Source organism: Dermacentor variabilis, chromosome 7 (assembly GCF_050947875.1).
Source record: "Dermacentor variabilis isolate Ectoservices chromosome 7, ASM5094787v1, whole genome shotgun sequence".
Taxonomy (NCBI): Eukaryota; Metazoa; Arthropoda; class Arachnida; order Ixodida; family Ixodidae; genus Dermacentor; species Dermacentor variabilis.
In genome coordinates this window covers 157,674,583-157,695,289 of record NC_134574.1, presented here as the reverse complement: position 1 = coordinate 157,695,289, position 20,707 = coordinate 157,674,583, and the positions used below count along the sequence as shown (strand labels likewise).

At 48.9% G+C, this 20,707-nt stretch overlaps 1 protein-coding gene across 1 annotated transcript in view; it reads left to right on the top strand.

The window, feature by feature from the left end:
• The first annotated feature begins 419 nt into the window (after window positions 1-419).
• Window positions 420-20,707, top strand: part of LOC142588911 (uncharacterized) — a 28,811-nt gene continuing 8,523 nt past the window's right edge. The window contains exons 1-10 of the mRNA XM_075700722.1: window positions 420-699; window positions 3,592-3,811; window positions 6,304-6,453; window positions 7,950-8,152; window positions 9,203-9,281; window positions 11,234-11,433; window positions 11,970-12,138; window positions 13,887-14,041; window positions 14,693-14,871; window positions 17,362-17,481. Coding sequence (XP_075556837.1) covers window positions 434-699; window positions 3,592-3,811; window positions 6,304-6,453; window positions 7,950-8,152; window positions 9,203-9,281; window positions 11,234-11,433; window positions 11,970-12,138; window positions 13,887-14,041; window positions 14,693-14,871; window positions 17,362-17,481 — 1,741 coding nt within the window. The 5' untranslated portion in view covers window positions 420-433. The remainder of the gene's footprint in view (window positions 700-3,591; window positions 3,812-6,303; window positions 6,454-7,949; window positions 8,153-9,202; window positions 9,282-11,233; window positions 11,434-11,969; window positions 12,139-13,886; window positions 14,042-14,692; window positions 14,872-17,361; window positions 17,482-20,707) is intronic.

Genomic DNA, 20,707 nt, shown 5'->3' with positions numbered 1-20,707 from the left:
TTTTTTGTTTTTGTTTTAATCGAATATGGGGTACTTCAAAAGATGAAGTGCTTCAGCACACAATTATTGGCCAATCCCTCAGTGTGGGTATGTGCCATAATACGAGGCCACCACCACCACCACCACCACCACCACCACCGCCGCCACCACCGCCGCCACCACCACCGCCACCACCATCATCATCATCATAATCATCATCGTCATCATCTGCGTGCCACGCAGCTCGTGCAAATAGCCGTTGCGGGCTATTTCAACCGTCAAGCCCAGGTACATGGCTTAGCCAGCTCGGTCAGACCGGTTGTGCTGCTATCTCTGGGATCGCCGCTGGCGGGGTGGGGGGGAGGCGGTCGGCTGGGCGGCTCTTGCCTGTGGCCATCTCACTCGCTTGATAGCCTCTTCCCTAACCGCCGATCCTTCGTTGTAACCTCCAAAGATGCACGGTGCCGTCGAGGTCACGGAGGAGCCCATGGACGCCGACGACAACGCCGCCTGCGAGACCGGCGACGCGGTCACCGCGTCGTTCGAGGCGGCGCACCTCTTCCGCGACGATGGCCGGCAGCGTGGGCTCGCGCCGGGCGTGGTGGACAGGCTCATGCCTGGACTTCGAGATCAGAGGAAAGTCCGCGAGTTCTGCGACGTCACGCTTCGCGCGACCGACGGCGTGGAGATCTGGGCGCATCGGTTCGTGTTGGCTGCCAGGTGAGTGTTGTTATCGCGCTACTTTTTTTCTTTTTGTAGGATTGTTGTTTAACGCCCGTGCTTTCGGACGCGCCGCAGACCTCTGCAACTGCAGCGCTTGTACGAATGCGTTATCCGAATGCTGTTACGCTTAACTGATAACTTATAGTAGTGGAGTTTGATTAGCAAGTCCTGCAGTGGCCGCGGTGTCCCTTAGGCATGGAGCCGAAATGTGCGGATGAACATCCGCACGCCTCAATTCGACACGTTTGCCTATCAGCCATAGACGTAATTTTGGTCCGTCGAGACGAGTCGACCCGACCATGTCGCGTTAACGCATGCAAATACAAAGATTCGAGTTAGAAACTGGTGTTTGAGCTCGAAACTGGTTTTTGAGTTCATGCTAGCTCTGGAACCTATCGAGAATGGGAACAGTTCTGTTAACCCTTCTACAGCTGATAGTCAGAGAAGAACCTGTTTTCAATAAGCGACCTTTCTACTTATTGGTCACGAACAGCATGCGCGTATGACTGTGAGATAACATTTATGACAGGGGAGCTTATACAGGGTTTCCCAACTATCATGTACCAAGATTTTAAAATATGCGAATGCCACGCAGCTGGAAAGAACCAACGTAATGTTGTTTGCCATCGCTTAGAAATACTCAGACTACTTCTTGCCTAATTACGTAGCCTTAATTAATCAACTTCTGAAATATTATAATTAGATGAGAAGTACCAATAATAAAATTGTAGAGCAACATGAAAAACTCCCGATACAGCTTTCTGTTGCATAATACGTGCTACATAAAAGTGTTTTTCCAAGCGTGAAAGAAGCCCGCGAATGCACGCAAAGTGCCTCGAGAGGCCAGTCGCGCGTTAATTTTGCGTGTATTCGCGGGCGTCTTTCACGCTCGGAAAAACACGCTTATGTAGCACGCATTAAGCAACAGAAAGCTGTATCGGGTATTCTTCATCTTGCTCTATGATTTTCTCATTGACACATTTGATCTAATTATAGTATTCGAGAAGTTAATTAACTAATTAGAACTAGTTATGTTATTAGGAAGAACTCAAAAAAAATCTGAGTATCTTCAAGCGACGGCAAACAACATTACCTTGTTTCCGTCCAGCAAAGTGGCATTTGCATATTTTTAAATATTGGTGCATGATAGTTGGGACACCCTGTATAGTGATCGCAGAGCGCTAAAGGCAACACTAAAGGCAAGGCTAAAGGCACTGTATTAAAGACGGGTAGCCAATACTGACGACGAATAGTTTTTGAAGACGATATAAAACCTAACTGATGTTATTTAGACTACAGGAATAAGAAGACTAAAATACATTTCGCAGTTATTTTTTCATGCTTAGTAATCGTGGCCTTACTGTGAATAACCATGAGTAACCATAATTCACTGAACCACAGTGCTCCCTTCGGTCACTCAGCAGCCCAAGAGGCTGGGCATGGACACGTCCACTTGGCAGAAACGCAGTTCGTTACAAATGTAATAATGACATGTGACTGAATGGTCTGCCAGCTTCGGGGACGCATTGACATTCGCGTGACCATGGCGTACGGTGGGGCACCCGACTTGATAGACGGTTGTTGTCCACTGGCTTAGTGAATGTGACGCTCGCTAAACGTGATGTATCCTGAACAAAATCGATGCCGAGCGCAGCCTCCGTTTTCTTGACCATGATATCGTCTTATTGCAATACATAAGTCAGCCTACGAAACACGACTAAGATTCTTACGTAGTCTTAGCAGCAACGCAACATGTTGGTACCTCCAGTGCACTTATCCAAATATATGTCATGGGGTTTTACGTGCCAAAACAACGATCTGATTATGAGGCACACCGTAGTGCAAGACTCCGGATAAGATTTAACCACATGAGCATCTTTAACGTACACCCAATGCCCAGTACAAGGACGTTTTGTGCATTTTGCCCCCATCGAAATGCGGCCACCGCGGCCGGGATTTAATGCCACGACACCGTGCTAGACAGTGCATAAAAGCTTACGAGCGGACTTTAATATGTCCCTTTTAAAGCCTCATGCACACTAACCCTACACGCGCAGGTCGAGTCAGCCGTTCAGGCAAGTAAAATTCACTTCTTCCGCACGTTTACACAAACTTTATTCTAGTGGCGTTTGTGGGGATGCGTGACTCTCACGCGTCCCCTGATATGTTGTTTCCCCGCATAGCTCCCGCCTCCTGTAATCCAGCTTCGCCGCGTGGCTTGGTGCCTGTGGCAGTCAGTCTGGTTGAATCGCATTGCGAGAGATGGCGCGATTGGGGCTCTGCTAACGCCACCTCACAGCGGGGTTACTTGGGCACGAAGAGGAGAACGCTCTCTTTCTTTGGCTCGGCCTCGGAAAGTGGCGCGGACGTTGTTCTGCTCGCGCGCCGATCCATGCTTCTGCGAGACCGTCTCGTGAGGCCTACCCTGGAATGGACGAACACGATCGTTCGAACGCGCCAGCGTTCGCGCGTCCGTACGCGCGAAAGACCAGGCGTTGGTGTCCAGCATGGGGCGAACATATTCCCTGACTATCCGGTCGCGGTGAGTCGGACTTCCGCGATTTCTCGCGCGCCCAAAGGCATCTTTTATGGATAGCAACTCGGCTAGCAGGCATTAGTCTATGAAAGGTGCAATAAATGTCATTGTGATTGTTTGCACTACTGTGTTGTCGTTCCTTTGTCCAAAGAGCATGGGTGAGAACCCCACACACTGTAGCACGAACCCAAAACCAACCTCGTCGGGAAGTGTACGCGAACATGTCAATCGCGAATGAAGTGTCGGAGAGGAACTTGAACTTCTGTAAAAAAAAAGGCAGTTACGAGAAGTCTCCTTGTTCCACGTATGTATCCTACATGGTAAATCACTCTGTCGGTCCTTCCACTTTGCAGGTTCTCCGGTTGTTACGAGCTCTTCACTCTCGCCAAGCAAGGCATGAGTTCCGAGCAGAGGCGGATGAACGAGTGCCCGCCGCCCATCCGCGCGGTAATGACAGACCTGGACAGCGACATGACCGAACTACTCGTCGGCTTCGCCTACCACACTCCGCTGCACGAGCTCATCGGCCAGCACAACGTGGCCAAGGCACTCGGACTCGCCGAGGAGCTAAAGGTCAGTCGGGTGCTGCGGTGTTGGTGAACGAAGTCGCGCGCTGCGGTGCTGGTGAACGGATTCCTTCGTCCTGGTGAGGAGACGGGTGCTCAGAGGAGCGTTGCCGTTAGCAAGCGTGAGCTCTATACGGTTTATGATCATTGCCGTCAAGCTTCGAGGGTAGTTGAGGTCGTTGTTTCGAATCTGGACCGCTCGATGGCTGCTTTCACATTTGGGGAAGGGGTGGAGAGAGAGAGAGAGAGAGAGTCGTCGAGCGTTTTTCACAGCTTGGCTGTCTTGTTGCGAGCTTACTGAATGACTCACTAGTGGCCCACACGGTCGCCTAGTCGCTCAGTTACAGCCACTGAGCCACTCACACAGTTCCTTAGATGCTCGCGCAGTCACTTCGGCACTTAGACGCCCTTACAGCCATTTAGTTTTCAGCCAAACGCTCAATCACTTGAAAAATCTCTGTCCCTTGCCAAATTAATGTCACTTCATCAATCGCACGTTCACTTGATCATTAAACAGAATGGCTTACTCAGTCACGCGGTCACTTGGTCAATCACGCACTCACTAGGTCGATCCCACCGCCACTAGCACACTGACGCACAGAGTTGTGCCTCCTTGTCTGCCTTAAAAGAGGCAAGCACTTAAACAGTTCAAGCTCCCGCAGGTTGGTTAGTCGATCCTAGGTTCTCTGATATCGCTCAACCCACTACGGGGTGTAGGCCATAAATTGGGTGACAGTATATAGCAAAGAGTGTAAAACCATTAGCGTTCTTACAATTCTTTGCGCACTCTCCGGTGTGTACCTACCTACCTGCCTGCCTGCCTACGTCTCTAACCGTTTTCCTGGTAACTTGTCACCGGGTGGGTAGCTCCTGCTATAATCGGTAGAGATTTGTGCGGTTGTTCCTAGGGAACGAGGTTCAAGACCAACCGTAGGACCAACTCTGTGTATGTGTCGCTTGGTATTTGCCGACCTTCAACGAACCTCATTGATGCCGCCTTATGTCACTCGGTATATGCCGTTGGGTAAGTGTGGCTCTTCAGTGACAAAAAAAAAACAATAATTTGGAATTTCTCCGGTGCAGATCGGAATCAAAGCCGTGCCGTATATCGTATATTCAGACAAAATTTTCTGCACGCGGAATTCGCAGCCGCGCCGCCAGATGGCGCAGCCAGTCCAAAGGAAAGCATGCATACGAAATGAAAAGTTATGTATCGCAAACTTGATTAAATCAAGTGGGTTAGGGTACTATTCGTCCCCGCCGCGTTTCAGAGGGGGGTGCCAATTAACCATCAACACCATCAAAATGCGAGAGGCGAACATGACTGCAGTCGCACCTCATGCATGACGCGTCTCCGCGGTGGCAATTTACGGCATGTCGCCACGTTGCTTCATGATGATCTCATTAACGTCGAAAGCAATAGCGAGACGCATTCATCCGGTATATTTCAAAAAAATCAAAATAAGGATAAAGGAGGCGTATTTTGTATACAACAATGAATACTCATAATTTCGATCCACCGCGTCGTGCGGCGTCAGTTTTTTTCTCAGCTAGTGTTCCTTTGACGAGTTTATACCCGGCTTTAGAAGTAGAAGAAGAAGAAGACGAAGACGAAGAAGAAGAAGGTGTTTGATGCCTGGCGTTATGGTAAGTTCCGGAGTTTCCACCATTAAGGGCTGGACATTTCTAAGCGCACGGTGCAACTTGCAGTATCACTGAAGATGTGCAGAGAAACGGCTTATAGACAAACTTCCAGTTTCAGAAGAACGCACATATTTCGTCCCGATGCGGAACTTATTCGCCACTCTGGCTAGGAGGCTATAGCATTCCTGATCCGAACACGAGGTCGAGGGTTTTGGTTTTCCAACCTAATTTTGTAGTATTCCCGCTGCACGGAAGAGGACGCGCAGCATTTTGCAAGTCGTCTATTGGTTCGTTATGCCTCGCGAAACAAATATGAAGGGGTTGCAGCGGTTTTGTTTTACGTTTACGTGGGTTTCGGAGACAAGGCGAACGTGAAGCATGCACATTTGTATAGCAAAATTAAATGACGTTATGAATAGCCGTTATCGAATAGCTAATAAGCTAATAAGCCACACCACACCAACGAGGCACTTGCAAATCAACCGCGAAACCTTCCGTCGGCAAACCATCGCTACAAGTTTTCTGTGGGCCACAATCGCCTGCAGCAACCTGTCTCCCCTCTTTGCCCGGTGTTCGCTCCACTTATATCGCCAACGTTAGGAAAGTGTTATCTGGGAACATTTCGCGAAAGCATTACCTTTTACAACCAAAACACATGGCCTTACGAGGCCCGAATCTCTATACGGCACAGAATTTTTCTGCACTGGGGATATACGACATGCACGTTTTCAGGACGGCCGCGTTGCCGCATGCCTTGAAATTGATCACGTCAAAGAAAAAAAAAAGTTATTTCGAAGTTTTTCACAGTGAGGTTCAGCATAGGGTTCCACAGACCATAATTTTCTTACGACGCAGATATTCGACATACGGGATCACTGCCTGAACACTCTGAAAGAGGACCTCAAACCGGAGACCTGCATCGACACTTACCACCTGGCCTCCAGCCATGGATTCGAGCATCTCGCCGGGGAAGCCTTCCGATACCTGGTGCGGAACTTCGACCAGGTACGAACATTGAAGTTCTCCACGAGCGCAAATACCGTATTGTGCGGTTTTATGAAGACTGTTTGTCTATTCAATTATTCAATGTCGGGAACCGGAGACACACAATTTTGATGGCAGTGCTTTTGAGCAGCGACGGGAATCAAAATTTGCGCGATATTCGCGCGTAAGAGTAACCTCTTTTTGCTACTTTTATCTGGTGCATGAAGGTCATGTCGTAATTATAGAATTAGAACCAGTTTTGTTAGACATTGGGGGTTTCGCGCCGGTATTGAAGAATAAGGAATGTTCGATATCGGCAGCGAAATGCACCTGTTCTGCCTTTATACCAGCTGTACCCTTTGTGTATCACGAGCACCCTTATCGCTTAGGGTTCTCAACACCTTAGCGCCCGAGTGAAGTCAGCGCCACCTAGAAGAAGTAATGCGGTGACGTTAAAAGCAATGATCAAGAAAGGAGAGAAGAAAAATCGGACGACATGATTCCATGAGGCATGTATATACCAACCCCCTAACAAGTGTTCTTCCGCTGAGTCCCCAGACCTGTCGCCGACTATACGGTGTATCCTAGCTAACGTTAGTCAAGCTGTTTAAAGTGCAAAATACGATTATAAGACTTGCGGCGTTAAGTTATCAGAGGTCTGGCGACCGAACACCGTCGACATTAAAGTCGTGTCCCGCACCATGTGTTTTAAGCCTTCTTTCTTTCTTTTTTGAGCAGCTTCGCTAACGTTAGCTGGTATATACAGCCTTGCTTTCATCTACAGCATATCTACCGTGCTACTGGTATTGGCAATCAAGTAGTAAATATCGGCGCGTCGGATCAATCGTACGTCTTAAAGCCTCGCCTTCAAGTAACTGACAATGAGGCGCTTGGAAGTTGCAACTGGACTTTAAAACCAACTGCAACTTCGAAATTTATAGCCGGGCCACAAACATAGCTTGAGAGGTTGTAGGTATAGAATAGCCTCCAATGAAAAATTTTACATTTGGAATGCTGTAGTAAACTGTGCGTCTCGAAAGGCTTGCCAAAGTCGTTTTTCATGCCGAGAATGAGAACGACACAGGGGAGAGCATTAATTATTAATTAATTAGAGATGTACCCATCTTAAACAGAACTCACGTTGTCGATAGGTTAGAGGGTGTAGAGTTAACGGTGACACACACACACACACGCACACACACGCACACGCCCACGCACACGCACACGCACACGCACACACACACACACACACACACACACACACACACACGCACGCACGCACACACACACACACACACACACACACACACACACACACACACACACACACACACACACACGCACACACACACACACACACGCACACGCACGCACACACACACACGTATATGTGGACACAAAAACAGATTATGCATGTCGGATGGCTAATACCACTGTTGATGATATGAGAAGGTGGAACCGTAAGTCCACCGGCGCCTTTGTATGCAAGCAGCGTGACGCACGCACACGTGACGCAGGTGTGGAAGAGCAGCGCCCAGTTCCAGGATCTGACGCCAGAGGAGGTGCACACGATCCTCAAGGACGACCGACTGCACGCGCCCAACGAGGTGGATGACGCGTTCGGCGCCGTCCTCAAGTGGATCTCCGCCGACGTGGACGAGAGGAAGGCCTGGCTCGCCAAGTTCCTGCCGCTCTTGCGCTTCGCACGCTGCTCCGTCACGTGAGCGCACCTACCTGACGTCATACACTGCAAAATAATTTGCACCCTCAAAAGTGAATAAGAGTGCCAATCTGTCTGGAACTCGCACCCCTACACCGAAAAAGGGTGTTAGTGTGTGAATAATAGACCAATTTACGCCCTTTCCCACTTTTAAGGGTGTAAATTATTTTAGAGCTAGTGCAGCTAAACATGATAAGCATGGAAACCAAATGCCGTTATTGCTCGCGAAGAATGGACGTCATTGTAAATATTGCAGCGACACAGTTCGAAGACGCTGTGTCTGTATCCTATCTACGACACACGAGCAGCGACGCTTGCATACGTTACACGCATGTCGTGTCGCATTGAATCAATGCGCTAAAAAGAGCGCGACAAACCGTTTTCGCATACGCGTATAGACGAAGCTGCGTAAGCGTTGTCGGCTTCGCGTTGGTTCCTGTTTAGCGCGAGGTCCGGTAAAGGCTTCGATGTCGTATTTACTTCAAAGGCGGAGGCTGTCGCACACTTACTTGTTTTTATGGGACACGTGAAGCCGAGGGCGTTCTTTGTACGTTTTGCAGGTAAAGCCCACTCTGATTTGCCTGTATATTAACCAGCAACCGCGTTTGCGAAAGTATGCACATTCATGTAGAAAATGTCTGTACAGCCGTGGCGTTGGCGTATACTGTATCGAAATCGTTCACCTTTGATGCGATCTGGCGTCCGATGATATGGAACAGTGGGTGTGGTGGACACACCAGACCTCCGAGATCGCTCTGCGCGATGCACCGGTCTCGGTGGCCACGGCGATAACAAAGCGCTGCTAGAAATGAAGGTATGACCTGAGGTCCAGACAGCCGTCCCAAAGGATGAAGTGACGTTTATATACAGTGTCCCGCGCTGATATGCGCCTGGCCGTTAAAGTGCGTTAGAAAACGTGCTAGCAATAGCGCGCGACGTGGGGATCACCACGCCAAGTGCGTTAACCTTGAGATCGAGTCACCTGCTGCCTTCGCGCTGCTTAGCGCCCCTTCACTTTCTACAGCAGATCTTTTTTGCTTGTCCTTGCAGAGACGTCGAGAAAGTCGCCACCGACCCACAAGTCCAGAGTGACCGGAACGGCCTGAAGGTGCTGAACGTGATCCACCAGGTCAGCTGCTGTTTCTCAACGCGGCGGGTTCTTGCTCTTATTGCTGATAGCACGTGGCTGTCTAGGATTGCATTAAACATTCGGTTGACGGCGCGTGCAAATAAGGGTGTATGGGTGTGCGTTATACACCGATTTACACCCTTATTCACTTTATAAGAGTGTAAATTATTTCGCAGTGTAGGCACGGCGTTGAATTAAACCTTGCTTTGCACTCACACGCACGAGAACACGGCACGAACACGCACACCCAGCTCAAGCGCGCGAGCGCGTACACATACTGCACGCAATTTAGATGTAATATCATAGGATGGTTCCTATAGCACACAAAAAATTCGCGTACACACGCGTATAACACTGTGAGATGCCGCGTCTTAATGTGATGCACTTGTTTCTTTCTTGACTACAGCATCGCACTGGAATGTGTGGTTGGACTTCTCCATTTGCCGTTCATGACATCACATTAATTCTATCAATTGCAGGAAACCATCCGTTGCAATTCGAGAAACATTTTGGACTGCCCTAAGCGCTGCCCCACTGCTACGGCAGCTAGAGTGGCCATGCCACTATTTACTTCCTTCCAGCATTGTACACGTGTCAGGAGCGGTGGTCGGACTTTAGATACTATCAGAAACTGCGACTACCTCGCGAAGTAAGAAGAAAATAAAGCATGCGATGTTAAAGACAGTAGCGCATGCCACGTCCGTAGTGTCGTCCATTATTAGCGTTTATGTACTGAACGCGCTATGTATAGACGCTCGGAACATCACAGCCTCGCCATGTATCGCGCCGCGAAGGCCTTCGTGCCGCGGCTGCTGCGTAGATGCGAGCAGTAGCGTTGGCGGCGCCATCTCGTGACTTAGAGCGTAATTAGAGCGCACAGCAAATATTTGCTTGAATTGCGGGTGTAAACGCGCCACAAGTGTCGTCTTTTGCGTTGTGAAGAATAGCGCGACAATTCTGACGCTTTGTGGTTGACCAAGCGTCGACAAGATGACTCTGTCAGCATTTTATTACGTTACTACGACCTTCGATGAGGCTGCTCAGGTCTACGTCTTCGGTGTATAACCCTGCATACTAGACGGACAAGCTAACGGTCTCTAATATTCATCGTGCTTTACTTACCGTATCTTTAAGGCTATAGACCCCAACTGCTGTATAGTCCGCCGGGGCTAATTTGGCCATAAAACTAAAGAAAAAAAGGTTTTCTTTGATATAGTCCGCACCCTGTGTATGGTCCATTGGAGATTGGATAGAACTTAGGTGGTTTAGTTAGTCTACAACCAGTGGACGGTAGGTAAGCAAAAGCTTATTGTCGAACAGTAAAAGCCGGGATTCTTTATTAGGCTCTATAAGGTAGTCAGTACTAAAAGCCGTCAAAATCATTCTCTCCGGGCTGCCAGAAAAAAATAAATCAAACATGTCGGATTCCACGAACGGTTCCTCGATGCCTTCATCGCCTTCATGATCTTTAGTTCTTGAGCACAGTCGACTACACTGAGCCTGAATAATGCGGCGAAGGTGCAGCATTCGCTTGCATGCTGTTACGTTGTGTCACATCTTACGGCGTATACTTAATAAAACCTAACGATATCCCCGAACTGCTAGAATTAGTTGGACATATTGCTCTTGCGTAACGACGACCATTGCAGAGCTGATTCTGATAATTAGTGAATTAACACGGAAAAAGTGTTTGCCGGCGCAGACTGGCCTTGTTATTCTTCAAGCTCGCTTCCGATCTTAAGAAGTAAAGCCGCGTATAGTCCGTATACCAATATATAGTCGGCGGCGCTCCGCAAAATTTCAACTCTCCAACTTTCATAGCCCGGGGACTATATTGCGGAAACTACAGTGGTTATTTCTTAGCCCTTGTCTGTCTTTTTTTCTTTCTAGGTCTCGCGACGACAGGTCTTGCTAATCAGACACATGCGCAAAACACGCTTGTAATCGCGCAGACGCTCAGCCAGCCGTCCATGGCGGTGGGCGATGTTGCCGGCGTCGACCTGTCCCCGAAGTTGTGGCTCACGCCTCGCCTGCCCAAGGACATCCTCTTCCTTTTTGGTGGCTGGACGGTGTGCGCGACCAACAAGATGCTCACGTACTACAGCCGCGCCGCCAAGTGGAGCGTGATGGGCAGGCAGGACACCATGGTCAGGTAACGTTGTCCTCCGCAACTATAAGTTGTATTGTTGTTAAGTGGTGGTCGGCGACAAATATGTTTTCGAGTTATCTCAGTAAGGGGATTTTAAACAATTTGCAGACAAATGCAACGCGCTTGAAAGAGTCGCCGCTATCTGACAGTTCTATGCGCACAAGTGATGAGACTCCGAATTGTTGATAGCCCTGCAGCCTCGACGAACGGCGCTTTCACATTGACCTTCTGTCATCGCGCCCCGGTATTGAACACATAACGCAATTTCCTCATCAGAGTAAGATTGCAAAACGGTTGCGGAGTATAGTGGCAAGCACTGGCAGCACAGCCGTGGAGACCGTATTTCTTTCTTCAAGCTTTCCGTTTGGGCAGTTCCGTGGGAAGATAGCTAGACAATGCATTAAAGTTTGCAGGAGTACCAAGGACATACTACGTAGAATACGGTGATAAAGCTTCCAGGCCGGAAAGACAGATGGTAGGGTGAACTTTGGGGAGGGGGGGGGGATAGGGTACACGACGTTTAAAAACGTCCCCCGCAGGGCGTACCACGGCGTAGCAGTGGTCGACCAGTGTATCTACTTCGTGGGCGGCTTCAACGGCCGCGAGTGCTACCACTCGGTCGTCTGCTTGGATGTGCCGCTGGCCAGATGGAGCGCCAAGGCGAACATGGCCATCGCGCGCTGCTACGTCAGCGTCGCCGTCCTCCAGGCAAGCAAGAACGAAGAAAGGCAGCCACTTTACTGCTGCGAAGCCTACAAAGCTATGCAGTTGGCGCGAGCTCTCGTGAACTATAATTTTAGCTATACCCGTATATTGCCGTACAGTGGATCAAAAACGTATACGGCAGCAGCAGTGTGGGTAGCGGAATCTTCGCTAATGCAGAAGTTCCGGCTTCTTCGTTATTCATTGCAATATAAAGACTGCGCCTAAGTCGAAGAATCCGACAAATAGATTTATTCCGCTCTATCTGTCTTCTTTGCGACAGCATTCGTTTTACGGACGTTCTTAGATAGAAGCGACACCTTTCGACACCTCGTTTAACCGCAGCGCGTTAGCGCTATCGCATCATTGTCGCATGCAATATTGCATGCATGAATGCTATTGCATGAATACTGCTCTGTTTTCAAACGCATTGAAATTTAGAACGCTTACGGTCACTGCGTATGGTGCGCCTAAGTGGAAGGCCGAACAACACTGTCAGTATGCCAGTCCAACATGCATGCAATATTTCCACTAATATGATGTGGCTATTATGAGCGATTATCGCAAGAAAATAGATCAACTTCCACATTGTTGCATGTAGAGGTGCTTCGTGAGGGTGCTTTGTACTAAGAAACTTGCTGCTAACCTAAGTGTCCCTGTAAATGATTCCAACCGCAATGCAAGGCAACCCCCGCGCCCTCTGCTGTTCTCTGGCGCAGACGTTTCGAAAACCGAGTGGCCACGTTGTTGCTTCGGTCATAGTGGCTTATACGCGTTTTAGCTTGCCGATGCTGGCGTAAAAAAGCTTGCTGCATTAAAAATTTTGGCTCTAAATATGAGGGGAGATTACAAAATTTTGCAGCCATAAGGTTGGGGTTTGACTTGAAACTTGGTAAACGGATAACAGTATTGTGTAGACAATGGAAAAGTGATCCAACTCAGAGACAAAACTAGCCAGCTTTTTTGGGGGTATGTTACCGACAACGTTATGCCGCTGTTACGTGAAAGAGATCCTTTATCGTTGTTGTCAGCCCCAGTCCTTCGAACAATTCGATAACAATTAAACGCCCGCCTTTTGTGTTCTTCGTTTAACTCTTCGACTTCCCTTACCCTGCACCACGCACCAGCCAATTATTCTCTTTCTCCATTGAGAGCGGGGAAACTCAGCAACGCGTATGTATACTATAAGAAAAGCATTTGTTCCATGTAAGTTGAGTATTTCTCAATGTTGGCCCTGCAGAATTCGTAGCGGTCCCTGCAGAATGCGTAGGTATACTTGGTTGATGCTGAGCTAACTACGTAAATAGTTATCACGATGAAAGTGCCCGAAGGCCAACTATACCGCCAAAGAGAATACAATGAAGACGCAATGCAAGATTATGGGCAGAATGGGAACAGATGCATCAGAAACTACTGTAAAGCTTGGTGCCCTTAATACCATAACTGTAAGCAGCCCCTCCCGTCTCCCCAATTAGAGCCCGACGGAACTGACGTAGAACGTAGACTAACCCACCAGAACCGCCGTGGCTTCTCGCTACTTCCATCGCGTGGTGTAACCTTGCGTCATATCCGGCTCTAGTGTAGTTGCGCGGCACACCGCTAGGGGAGCCAGCCGACTGCTACGTTGCTGTTAATTTATCTCCGTGGTTGCTATTCTTGCTGCTTTCTCGCGATGATTTTTAACCTAACGAGTTCGAGTGAGGTTTTGCAGCCAGTTGACTGTCGCTTAACGTGTCGTCCTGTCTTCCCGGCAGGGCCAGATCTACGCCATGGGAGGCTTCGACGGCCACACGCGCACAAACACGGTCGAGCGGTACGACGTCGAGACAAACCGGTGGTCCATGGTGGCCAGCATGAACGACGTCCGCAGTGACGCCAGCGCCGCCGTAGCTGCAGGACGTATCTACATGTGAGGTCGCTTCCGGATTCGCTGGCTTCCGAATCGCTATGTGTAAAGCGAATTGACTGACCAGGTTATGACTTGAGCTTCGCTGTATGGCCTAGACCCGTAAACGCCAACGGCTCTCGGTTCAAAGTAGATTAATCGAGTAGAGCAATGACTGCTGTTGCTGCTGCTGATTATTATTATTATTATTATTATTATTATTATTATTATTGTTGTTGTTGTTGTTGTTGTTGTTGTTGTGACGATGATTGCCATTAAAATCTGGTTGGCGGGGAATATTCACCTAACTTGAATGAGCTAATTAGGCTTCACTACATCTCTTGCAATTTAACATTCTGTTTTATGCATAGCGTGCGGAAAATAAGAGCTCCTTTGAACGACCATGGTTTACACCTAGCAATAAATGTGCAAGTAGTTAGCCTGCTCAAGGATTTTAGTTTCACAGAAAGTTGGGCGAACGTAAATGAATCCGCTGTGGAGGCTTTGAGACTGCTGAAATACTGTATGGGGGGGGGGGGGGCGAACAAGAACGGGGTGCGGCGAAGCTACCGCAGAACGGGAGTAGTTACGGGATATTTGCGAAAGAGGACACGTACTATCCTTGGAGTGTACTTAACTGCGAAGGTGATTATGATGAAACTCGCTCTCGCGCAGCGCGGGAGGCTTCTCGGGTCAGGAGGTCCTGGACACCGTGGAGTGTTACGACCCGTCGACCAACGTGTGGACTCGGGTGTTGACCATGTCCTCGCCCCGTAGTGGCCTCCAGGTGGTCGCCCACGAGGACACGCTGTACATCATCGGCGGGTTCAACGGCACTGCGCGGCTCTCCTCCAGTACGCCTCTGTTCGCTGTAGTCGTTACAAATTCTAAGTATGGCCTTCGTCAGCACAGAAGACATCATCGATGTTGTTGAAATTTTGCACAGGGAAATACGCGTCTAAATTCGCCCTCAGTCGGCGTGTCATACGTGCTGAAACATGACACGTGGCTCTTTGCTTAGATTTTATATATTTATTTATTTATTTATTTATTTATTTATTAGTTTATTTATTTATATTGCAGGTGGGCATACAAATTTGTACCGTAACGTATTGAAACAAAACAAACAAAATATATCCACAGAAAGCCTTCAATAACAAATATACATAGCAGAAAATTATATCATCATGCCCAAAACCATAACAGATTATTAATTTAAGCGCTAGAGTTTCAAGCGCCGAGTAGATCCCAACACATAAAGCCGCTAATAAATGGATGTGTGCGTCAAACAATGACAAGGAATTCTGTGTTACTACATTAACAGAAAGGTTCCAGTCGGTTATGGCTTTAACATATCAAATGAATATTTGTAACAGTTCTTGTTAACAATGGTTTTACTGAGGGAGAATGTCGCATGCCCGTAGCGTAACCACTGAAACAACTAATTATTTGCGATATGTCAATGTTGTAGTGTCCGTGTCTTACCTAGAAAAATAATTTCAAGTGAAATCGTAACTGACTGTAAACCGGTTTTTCTTAGAAGGTCCGTGATTAATGTGCGGCCACAGGAACTTTAGATCAATCTCGCTGTTTTCTTTTGCGATAGCAATTATGTGGACACTCCAGGCCACTTTTGCCGTCGCCGTCGCCGTGATGTTCCCTATAAAGTCCAAGGGCGATAACATGGTCCTCACGCGCCGTATGCCATACGCGCGAGGGAAAGCGTGCGAGGGTGAGCCGATAATGGCGGCTTTATCTGGTGCGAGCAAGGGAGGAAAGCGGGGAAGAAGCGCGCCGTCTTTCGTCTCGCATAAGGTACCGGGAGCAGGGGAGGGAGGGAGGGAGGGAGGGAGGGAGGGGGGCGTTCTACTCCGCCATCTGCTGCGTATGGCGCTGCCGCGCGGGCCATATCTAGAAAGCGTTCTGCTATGGGGGGGACAGAGTCTAAGCGTCTAGGCGCACTGAGGGCCGATAGCTTCGTGTGCGCTGTGTTTTCGCCGCTTAGTTCGCGTTGAAGCGAGAGGCAGCACGAAGGTCAGTTAGCTCGTTGCTGCTGCCGCGCTTCCTCACTCCAGCGTTTGGACAGCGAGCTTGCGCGGTCATCGAATGAGATGTGTTATGTTTGCTTGTGCGCGCGTCACACCATGTTTGTTAACTTAGTTAGTAAGCGAATGTTTACGAGTTTATACGGCTCATAAAACGAGTATCTTCACTTCGTATAGCTGTCTACTAATTTGGTATCGAAATCGATGCTTTGCCTTTCTAATTTGTAAATATAGGTCTTAATGTAGGGGCCTCGGATTATTACAGCATGTTCTAAAATTGGTCGTACAACAGCGTTATAAGCAAGGAACTGAATTTCAGGTGTAGCACACCGTAATAGGCCCCTTATGAAGAACATATTTTTACCTCATGCATATTAGGCAGCATATTAGCATTTTGGGGGGGCAGTTTACCCTTAACTAGTACACATTTATTCTTATTTAAGGCAAGACAAGCAACGGGGGTGGCGGCAACCTTCCTATAGACCTTTCTGAGCAATAGACGACGCAGCGTGTTTTCTTCATTATTATTTTATGCAGGCCATATATGCAGGGGCTCTGAAGCACCTTTAGAACACGTTTAATAAACCAACCTAATCGCTATATAATGCTTCCATAAAGAACCCGTTCTGCATTTTACTCCTGCGGCAGACAGCTGAACAGACGCAATTTGTTTTGAAAGAACGTCTGCCTTTTAGCGACTCGTAATGGCCGCGTATTTGTGACGCGCCAATTAACATGACGGCATTAGGCTCAATTGATTAGACGTCTCGGCTAAACAGATGGCTTTTTTTGTCGGGACGTCTCGGGCCTAGAAAGAAAGATATGCTGCCGGCCTCTTTAAAGGGACGCTAAAGTGGTGATAAAGGAAAGGGGCTGCGCCTGAAAGCAGGAAGGCGAGAGGGGAGGCAGTTTCGTAGTGCCTACTGGTTGGCGCGAGAAGTGACGTCGTTGTGCAAAGGAAGGACGTGGAGCGATGCTGATTGGTTAGCGCAAGCAATGGTGTCACTATGACGCGGTGGCAGAGTGGAGTACACAGTAACTTAAAAAACCTTCCTCGCTTATTGGTCTCTTGTAGAGGTGACCTGTTTATACGTGTGTGTTAACCGGTGCGAGCAATGTGCGTATAGGACCGGCATCACTTTTGTAATTGTGCGAACGCTAAAGGCGCAAAGGAACTCGGACTCTGTGCTATACCAGGTCTGCTTTACGCTGCATGCAACATTGATTTTCTCGTTCCTGAAGACGAGCCAGGCATTCTGCAGTGACTCGTCCTTGCGAATTTTCATTTGCGCTTTTCAGTGGAGCAGCTGGACGTGAGCAAAGCTCGCTGCTCACGATTGCCCAGCATGTCCCACGTCAAGAGCAACTTCGCTGCAGTCATGCTGGAAGGCTGCATCTACGTCATCGGAGGCTTCAATGGTAAGACAGTCCAATGGGGCTGCGTTGCCAACCACGTTTTGTGTGTAACTACCCCAATGAACCCCTTCATGAACTCGGAGTTGTATCCAAGCGAGCAAGTCCGTAGGGCGATCTGTACACACGGAACGATAAACAGTAGTAATGTCACTGCGCGCTGGGCGCTATGGTAGTCGTTTTATTTTCGTGATCTGGAGGAAAATATGGCTTCGAGGTTTTCGGGAATCGTAGGCTTTTTACGTACCAAAATAGCGATCTGATTATGAGGCGCGCCGTAGTGGGGGACTCTGCATTAAACCAAAAATATTGCATTTACTGAAGCGTGGAACTTCACGTAAAACATTATGTAATATAATAAGAGAACTAATAGCCGAAAAATACGATAGTCCTCACTATGTCTAAAATTCATAACATTGTTAGGTTATGTGTATAATCTAGGTCTTTTCTTTTAACCTGTACAGCATAAGTGTGTGCTTGCTATCAAATGTTCTTTTTTTCTTTCTGCTACTATACTGCATCATTTAGCTGCTTTGCTGCCTGGGATGGCACGACCAAGTCAGGCATTTCCTCTGCTTTTGGCCGTGTCTCCCAAGCCAATTTTGTACGGAATTTACCTCGAATAAACCAAAAGAAAGAAGCTTTGATCACCTGGGGTTCTTTAGCAACTACCTAAATAAAAGTGCACGAGCATTGTTGCATTTCGCCCCCCATCGAAATATGGTCATCGAATGCACGACCTGAACCCCATCATTGCAACGCCACTGCCGCTATGCTACCGCGGCGGGTATCTTTTGAACGTAGGTAATCCAGCGCGCGGCATGACGCTACGGAAAATGCAGAGTGGTAGTTTGGCGAAAGTACATTGAAGAGGTTATTAGCAAATAATGGGTTATTAGAGAATATGGACGGGAGCACGCACATTGAGAACTGTCTTGCGAGGTCGCCACAGCTGGCTTTTCCGCATTAAGAGAGACTGTGCAGAGAAGCCAGACCTCAATGACTGTTTTCTTATAGAGGCGACGCGTTTTATAGGCGTGCGTTAGCCGTGGACGTTGGCGTGGCGACGACAAGCGTCGTTCCCGCCACTTTTTGCTAATAAGCCGATTTTTCTGCTCTACGATTGACCAGGCTGTTAACTCAGTCGGGAACGGAAGGCGGAAGGCGGCCCTGTTTCCCCCGCAGAACTGATTGAGCGAGATTTTTTTACTGCGGTAACAGCGCTACGTCATTCTCGCCAGTGCAGCTGATATCCAAGGTTAGACGAAACAAAGATTTTATTACGACAGCAGTTACACGGACACTCGAGTCGCGTTTTCGCCGTCACCGTTGACGACGCCGTGCTGCCACGGTATCGAAAGCGCGTGAGAAGTCCAGTCGCGGAAGTTTAGATCTCCAGATACGCGAGCCAAGCGATCGCTCAGGAAAACCGGGCAGCGTCCTGCATTCCACTGCTTGGCATGGGAGTCTGTAGGTGGCGCTGGTTGTGCGCGCGAGTAAGAGGCGATTGGAAGATTGGTGGAAGAAAAGTACGGAAACGACAAAAAAAAAAAATGCAGACGTACAAAAGCAAAGTTCGCAAAAAGGGGTCAGAAAATTTGGTTGAGGGAGTTCATAGTGTTTTTTTTTTTTAACCTAGGTAGGACATTAGGCAGTATAATGGCAAGAGCTTGGTGGCGCAACCCACCGCCCCGTTCCAAAGGGGACGCTCATAACATCCATTCATCCATCCATCTATCCATCCAACACGCTAGCGTTCGTGCTGATCTGCCGTGTGCTTACACTCTAGTGCGCATATCAACTGGTCTGAGCGGAAAGGACAGGGCAGACGTCAAGCTAAGCCTATGTAATCCTTGCGTTAAGCGCTGACGAATGCCGATGGTTTTGGGGTGGTCTCGTTTCGAGGGACATCAGCGTGTGATGCCCGCAACTGCTGTGGTGGGGCGTTGCTCGTCGCGCCAGCGTTGTGAGACGCCTGGTAGCTGCCGGGCGCTGTTTCCGCTGCGCGGTAGCTGCTTCCTGGCGTATTGCGTCGCCCCTACGCATCACCACGTCTGCACTGTTAAGGCACGTTCACACCGAAAGCGGCGCGGACAAGCGGTCAAGCGGCCGCCGATTTTCCGCTTTGCAGAAAATACGCGGCCGCTTGGCCGGATCACGCGTGGACCGATTTTTTTCCGCGCGGACAAGTTGGCCGCTTTGGCCGCAGCCAATCAGAACCCGACACGGCGGAAGCGCTGGTGAACGAATGTAAACGGATGTCTTTCTCTGGGCTTTTCGCTTCTGTTCTTGAAAAGCGTCAAAACGGCAAGTTGGGCCAGCTGGTTAGGGTTTTTAGTAAGGTTTGTTACAGCGCAACACAAGACAAGGACAAAAGAAGCGACGACACGGCGCCGTGTCGTCGCTTTATACCTTCTTTTGTCTTTGTCGTGTGTTGTGCTGTAACAAATCTCGAAAAGCGACTATACAAGTGGCGAGTAAAATGCCAACGATCTCGTCTTCTTCGTTTGAACTCATCATTTTGCAGAAGTAGATAGCGGACGGGAGCGTGCCAACCCACGACGAAAAAAAATATCGAAAGTGCGCGTACAAACCCAAAGTGCCGCGAGACGGTGGCACATCCCTGAAATTGCTAAAAATATTGCGAGATGCCCCGCCTTCCCGGCGGCGCGGACAGCCAGACAACGCGGCTGGTCTGAACAGGCGCGGGCGCTCGCCGCCTCGCCGCTTTGAAAATCCACTTGTCCGCTTATACGCTCCGCTTTCGGTGTGAACGTGCCTTTAGAGCACCGCCCGACAAGCACGAACGTAACGCTAACTGACCTGCCAGTTGGTGCGCGCATCTTAAACTGCCAATTTCTTTAAAAAAGCGCGGATGAACTGGCACGTTCCGAGGCGAATGAATCATTGAAGACAAAGAAAGCACACGTATGAGCCAAGCTTTTGAGACCGTGCACTGTAGTGAGACAAATAGACCGACGGAGGAGCGGAAATATGGCATGTTAGCCCATTTTCGAGCTCGTAACTGACGTCGCGGTAAACACGGGACGCGTCCATTGTTCGCCAATTTGCGTGTTGTGCACGACACTTGGTCCCGTGGACCTTATTCGGTTCAAGATTATTTCATGCATGGGACGATCCGCGGTGAGGCACTACAGACATTATTCTGGTGGAACCCGAAGCTTTGATTGCGCTCGATAGATTTACCTGAGCTCGTTGGTTACAGTACTGG